The sequence below is a fragment of the Poecilia latipinna genome, unplaced genomic scaffold (genome assembly GCF_001443285.1).
Source record: "Poecilia latipinna isolate Pla-1442-1.1 unplaced genomic scaffold, P_latipinna-1.0 Scaffold1733, whole genome shotgun sequence".
NCBI classification, from domain to species: Eukaryota; Metazoa; Chordata; class Actinopteri; order Cyprinodontiformes; family Poeciliidae; genus Poecilia; species Poecilia latipinna.
In genome coordinates, this window is record NW_015114349.1 from 121,887 (window position 1) to 128,727 (window position 6,841).

Here is a 6,841-nt window from a genome sequence, read left to right on the forward strand (position 1 = left end):
CACACACACACACACACACACACACAAATAAAAATAACCAAACTCGTAAAAGCGCACAGTGGAACCTGCAGGACTACACACAGAGTAAAAAAACTTGTGGGTAGGTTACCCTGTGTCTTATGACTGCAGGAGGGTTAAACAGTAAATCCAGGAGCAGAAAAATTTAATTTGCAAAGTATGTGGAAAAGAGGAAATACAAACAAAAACGAAGCATGTGCCTGAATCCCAGCGATGCAAAGCAATGCAGCTGACTACTAGTTCCAGTCACAACACTTAGGAGAAAGAGCAGGAGTCAACACAGACATCCATTACATTAAATTTATAGATATTTTTCATTTATTTATTTAGCTTTGATTTATCCAGGAAGTCATCATTGAAATTATGCTGCTGCCTATCATTACAACAAAATAAAACTAAAGTTACAAACATTACATATAAATAACATCCACAAAAACAAAACAAGTTTTAACTCATAATGCATACATTCCACTCAATTAATATGTGATTGTTTTTTTCCTTTTATATTGTAAATTTTACACTTATTGTAATGTATATCATTACTACATTTTATGCCATATTGCACATTCCTATTTGTGACTATGTGCCTTTAGTGTTTAAGGACTTTTTCACGTTCAGAGTCTTAAAAACCTTGTCTATGTTGGTGTCAACTGATTATTTGTGGACTTACCAGAGTCTTTAGGTATTCTATCAGGACTACCAGGTGTTTTCCCACTTGATAGCTCAGAAGACTTCAATTGAGGACCAGAATTGCAACATTTGTTATATTTTCAGCTGGTGCGGTTTGCTTTCACACGGCACTGTCAAACCAAACCGTTAAAAAACCCTAGTTCTGCATCAAAATTCACTGAAGGTAACAACACAAAAACCTCAACAGAAAACAAATTCCTTCTTCACAAAATAACAACAAAAATGTAGTGCTGTTAGATTTGAGAAGTTGTAGGATTTCTCTTTTGTTTTTAGCAAAAGCCCATGAGTCATTTCTCCCATTCGCACTAGACTCGGGTTGTTTGGGTTGTTTTTACGCACAATCCCCTGCACTGTAATCCACTTCCTGCTATTGGAGCAGTCTCCTGTCTGCTGGTATTCATATGCAGGGTTTCCCTCAGAAACCTTGCTAAGCTCCATGGTAGCAGAGCTTGGACATTGTGCCCCAACCAGTCAACCAGTGGCCTACCATGGTTTAAGTTAATTTTTTTTTGGTTTTGTTTTTGATCCTTTGTTCAAGGATATTATGCTGCCATTGTACTTCCAACCATTTCACCAAAGAGATTCTTTAACCTGTCTTTTCTGTATAAAAGCAGCCTATAATAAATAAACAAAAAATGCTTTGCCTAGTTGGGGTGCAAGTAAAGCCTGATGTCCTGCAAGGCTTATAATACTCTGGGGGAAACCCAGCATACAGTATGCATTTGAACTGCATTGGAATTCACATCAACCAAACCAAGACCTAAGTTTGTAGCCAGACCAGAGTTCGCTTTTTTGGTCCTCAATGGAGCGGAAAGGAGAAGACTAATTATTTGTCAGCTCATGAATGTCATAAATCTCTGTTTTCAAATTATGCCAGTACTGTTTCCTCCATTTTTCTTTTTGATCCATAGCCGGTTTCTATCCCTCCAGGCCTGGCTGCCACAGTTGGCAAGGAACCAGACCAAGCCCACGGCTGTGCCCATGGCAGCTGTTATCCAGCAACTGGGGACTTGTTGGTTGGAAGGGAAAAAAACTTGAAGGCCTCGTCCACTTGTGGCATGAGAAAAAAAGAGCGATATTGCATTGTCAGTCACCTGCAGGTGAGTGTTTGTCATTCCCTATAGAATCTTTTTACTTTTGTTTGTTTTTATTTGATCCCTGAATTCCCTCTCTTCTTGTCACTATATTTGATGCTGTCCTATCCTGCCACAGGATGAGAAGAAATGTTTTGAGTGTGACTCCAGACGACCATACGACCCAGTGTACAACACCATTAATCACCGGATAGAGAATGTTATCACCACCTTCAAACCACATCGGAAAAAGTCCTGGTGGCAGTCAGAGAACGGTTAATGGATGCTTGTGTTTTGTGTTTTAACCAAACCACGTAAATTACAGAGGGAGTGGTAAATGAAATTATATTTTGTGGCTACTTTTTTCGTACTATCTAAGAATGGATAAAAATGAAAAGGGGTCGAGGGAAAGATGACGAAGCAGTATTTTACAACCACAAGTCCGAAGCAACTTGTAGCTGTAGAGAAGTATAAATATTTGACATGAAGACACTGTGGCCAACATCCTCCCTGGAGCTTCAGCTCAGCCTAACAGGCCCAGCTGTGGCATCTCATCAGAGGAAGGGAAGGAGGAAAGAATATTAAAACCTATGGAAAGATAAAAGTTAATCTAGAGGAAATAAATAATAAGAAAAAAATCGTATATTTTTTATGACTAAATGCACACAACTTGTGTCCAGTCTCCATTTTTTTTGTTTTGATCTGCTGAAACGGATTTGTGCTGATTCTGACTATTTTGAAAGCGATCATATTAGAAGATATCAGAACCGTATTCAAAAAATGTTTTACATTTTCTGGCCCAAATCAAAAATCCAAAATCACTTCAAAGGTTTAAGAGTAATCACTGCTAAACTGTCTTTTATAAAACCACTATAATTAAATTATAAAGCTGATATTTTAAAGGGGCATTTCAGTAAATTATAATATAGAAAAGTTCATCTTGTCCAGTAACTCACTTCACAAGAGGAACACGTTATATTGATTAATTCCACAGAGACTGACATATTGGAGCCTTTATTTCTGTTAATTATGTTGATTTTATGCTTACGCCAAATAAAAACACCACATTTAGTTTTGAATTTTACATCAGACTAACAAAAATGTATTTTAATACAAAGTACAGAAACTTGTGGAAAATATGTTTTAATACCTGCTTAAAGGTTTTTTTTTTCAAAAGGAACTTTTAATTTGACAAACAAACCTCATTCCAATTTTCTTAGCTAGTCTATTCCTAACATAGCAACCTTTGTGTATTTCCTTCAGAATGCACATCTTTAACTTTCCAAAAGCTTGCTGAGTTGATCAAATTCATCAAGCAAGTTTAAAGTTTGAAATAATAAAATAGAACAGCTTTGCTGCACTCCCTGTATTCTTCCTGTAATCTTCTGACCATCTTCCTCTCTCACACACTCTCAATGAACCAGACATTTTAGATTTTGTAGAAAATACTGTTTTCTTTTAAATGGTTTTAAAAAAATCCATCCACCCAACCAAATAGATTAGTGACAAGCAAAGCAGATGCAGCTTTCCAATATGCGACGCCTCCCTACAAAATACATGTTTCTATGCTTGACCTACAGCAAGTATATTTAATTACCATATTACAAAATAATGAAAAGTTTTGCTGATCTCAAACAGAAAAGAAACAAAATGGTAAAAAGTTCAGATTATAGCAGTTCAGATTTTAAGCCTCGTTTCTTGCATGGTTTAGCAGTTCTTTCTCTTGTGCTTCACTATAATGTCACAATCAAATCTCTGTCTGTGTGCACACAGCTATCATGGAAAAGCAGGAGTATAAATAGGTTGTACTTCCTGTGCTCCTTTCAGTCTCATTTAGTTGCTTTCTGCTTCTATTCTTGTTTTTGTTGCAACATGATGTTGGCATCAGTAGCAACCCATTGTTTAAATAATAGGGAGTAGATGGGAGGTTTGATTTCCCCTAAGACGTGAAGTAAAAAAAAGAAATAAAAAAAAACATAAATGAAACATAAAAATTATCCTATATGAACATCAGAACTGGTTTTAGAATGAATAAAGCAAACACATACAAAGTTTCTGGAGTGACTGTGTTTAAAAATGTGGGTTTGTTCCTAAAAATAGGGTCACTGATGGGAAACTTGCTCTCCTATTTATGATACGAAGTGATCTAATACCAAACTTTGTGCAAACTTGTTTTACTAATAAATTGATTCCTGATCAATTCCCCTGATTCCTGCTTTTAAGGGGGGAATATTATGTGTTTACCAGGCACATAGTGCCATTTTATAGCACAATCAAGTAACTGTGTTAACTTCAGTGATAAAAATTCAGTACATATCAAATATGACTTAAAAGAAATATGACTTTGTCATTTAGCGCCTTCAGGAAGTCATCACAACATGGTGCCTCTATTAATCCTTTAGCAAAGTTTTTACCAGCATTTCACAGAAGCTCCTATGATAAGAAGCTCAGCTGATGAGTGGTTCCGCCAGGTGTTTACTAATTGCTGCTGGCTAGTCTTGAGGAGTTGAGTGGGGGAGTAAAGTGGAGGGCTGCTCTGTGAGGTGAAAGCTCAGAAGCTTGGAAACTGCAGCTCCAAGGAGGAGCTGTGCCTTGAAGGTGGCGCTAGATCCACCCAGGTGTTGTGCACAGCTGGATGGTTGCCATGGAGATTAAAGTATTTGTGAAATATGCATGATAGAATCAAAGCAACCCTCCAGGTATGTTTTTGATGAGAGAATAAATACATTATAACTGTAATCAAACTGTAATCAAAAAGTCAAATTTACACAATATACTGCCCCTTTAGAATTTTTTAAAGTTATTTGCTGCATGAACATTTACCACCTTTAAAAAAAAACTATTGGAAACCCAACATTAATGATGACTGGATATAAATTGCTAACCAGTCTTTTTTCATTCTCTCAATGTTACACAATTTGTAGCCATTATGATTAGTGATTAAAACTAATCATAATAGTTTTAATCATTAATCTGATGCAGTTTCTCACTGCATCAGTGAGGAACGTCTGATGCAGATGTAAAGCAGTGTGATTTCCATTATAATTTTCATTTCTAACTACTTGAGTGGAAGAAATGTTTTGGGTATACCCGTCTTACTAATGTTTTCTTTCTCTCAGGAAAGTCAAATGTTTTTATTGAGTTGGATCTTGAGGCAGAGTTTCATTTTACTCATCTAATTATGACATTTAAGGTAAGATAAAGGTACTTCACTCACTTTCCTGAAACAAATTAGAGTTAGTGCTAGAATATAAGAAAAAAAGCATTGCATTTTTTTTCTTGCAGACTTTTCGCCCTGCTGCCATGCTTATTGAGCGATCAGCAGATTTTGGTCGAACCTGGCAGATCTATCGCTACTTTGCTCATGACTGTGATGTTTCCTTCCCTGGAGTCTCTACAGGTCCTCTACAAAATATCAACGATGTGATCTGTGAGTCACGTTACTCTGACCTGGAGCCATCGACAGAGGGCGAGGTAATTCCCACTGGTGCTTATAAAAACATGTTTACATGTTGAAGCCCTGCACGGCCTCTAGTGGGTTGTCCTAGGAATGTAAAAAGCTACATTCAGATGTGAATATTACCATTATATTCCAGATGTAGATGTAGACCACATGTTGTGGTCATTGGTTGGTAACAGCAAATTGTAGGGCATTTTATCCATTGCATTGCTGTGAATGAGAAGGTTAGACATGCGGATATTTATGATCTCGGCAGCCATTTTGGATTTGGATCTTTATTGGTGGGGGGGAAAAATCCCAACCACAATTTAGTATTTTGAACATCTGGAGAGCTTTCTATTAATTTCCTTTGGCTTTTGAGTTTAAATCAAGCAAATGTACAGTTATTTTTAGTTGCTATAGTTATTAAGCAATTAGCTTTGGTCTGCTTCTGCAGTTGGAAAAGGGTAATAAAATGGACAGATGCTTAACTTGTTGAAATTAAGACATAAATGCATCTATAAATAAAAGGAAAAAATATGAAAACATTTTAAAAACTATTTAATTTATATTATTTTATTGTATTTTTCCTATTTGCAAAGCGTATTTCAGCAACAAGGCTCTTGCAGGCAAAGTGCTTTACACCATAACATAATATAGTAGCCACCACTTATGAACAAGCAATAAACATTACATTTTGTTAAATGCCATCAAGATTATCAAGCAAATGTACATCAAGCATGTTGATCAATGTTCCAATAATGAATCAAAAGCAACTCTAAACATGTGGGGTTTTCTTCTGTGTTTCAGCCCTTATACATTTTAAGTGTATGCCGTGTCATTTATAATTTTTTTTTCATTTTTTTTTTTTTTTTCAGTTTTGGTCCTCCATACAATTGTTTATCAATTACATTACCGCATTCTTAAAACATAACTTGAAGGAAACACTTACCGTCTTGATAACAAATTAGGGAGTTACTTCTATGTCCTCTGTCTCTTTGCTTACCTCAGCACAAAACCTTAAGTTCTGTTTAAGGGATTGAACTGATACTTAGAAAGTAGCGTCCAAATAACTGCTGTTTTTAAAAAGTTGTACATTTTATTTCCCTTACTTATTTGGGCCATTAAGTTTTGGAGAGTGCAGTATGCCAGATTAAAATCTGTTTGTGTGGAGAAGACATAAAAAAAAAAAGTTCAGTTTTTAAATGAGCCCTAAGCATATCAAAGCATAACCAGCATCTCTTGTGCTCAGATCAAATGTACCAGTTAAGCCTTTCTGGATCTGTGAATATTTGGGCTCATGGTGCGTAGCGTAAATTAGCTCTACCAGTCATTTGTGGGGGGATAATGTGTGTTTTCCTGACCTAGGTCATCTACAGAGTCTTGGATCCAGCTATCAAGATTGAGGACCCATACAGCCCCAACATTCAGAGTAGGTCCTACTTCCTGCTTATATTATGGGATAAAGTAAAATAGCTGTGTTTGAGAATGTATGTGATGTATATTAAAATTAAATAAGTTACTTTAAATAAAACATTTCAAACCATTTAACACCATTGTAGACTACCAATGTCTGGGGTTGTTAAACATTTAGAGGAATAAAATATGTTGACTTAAAACT

General features: G+C 36.0%; 1 protein-coding gene across 1 annotated transcript in view; it reads left to right on the top strand.

The window, feature by feature from the left end:
• The window catches only part of LOC106964879 (laminin subunit beta-1-like), a 22,957-nt gene extending 16,246 nt beyond the window's left edge, over positions 1 to 6,711 (top strand). Inside the window, exons 3-7 of the mRNA XM_015060641.1 lie at positions 1,639 to 1,808; positions 1,921 to 2,056; positions 4,901 to 4,974; positions 5,067 to 5,255; positions 6,589 to 6,711. Of these exons, the coding sequence (XP_014916127.1) occupies positions 1,639 to 1,808; positions 1,921 to 2,056; positions 4,901 to 4,974; positions 5,067 to 5,255; positions 6,589 to 6,696 (677 nt within the window). The 3' untranslated portion in view covers positions 6,697 to 6,711. The remainder of the gene's footprint in view (positions 1 to 1,638; positions 1,809 to 1,920; positions 2,057 to 4,900; positions 4,975 to 5,066; positions 5,256 to 6,588) is intronic.
• Positions 6,712 to 6,841: the final 130 nt, after the last annotated feature.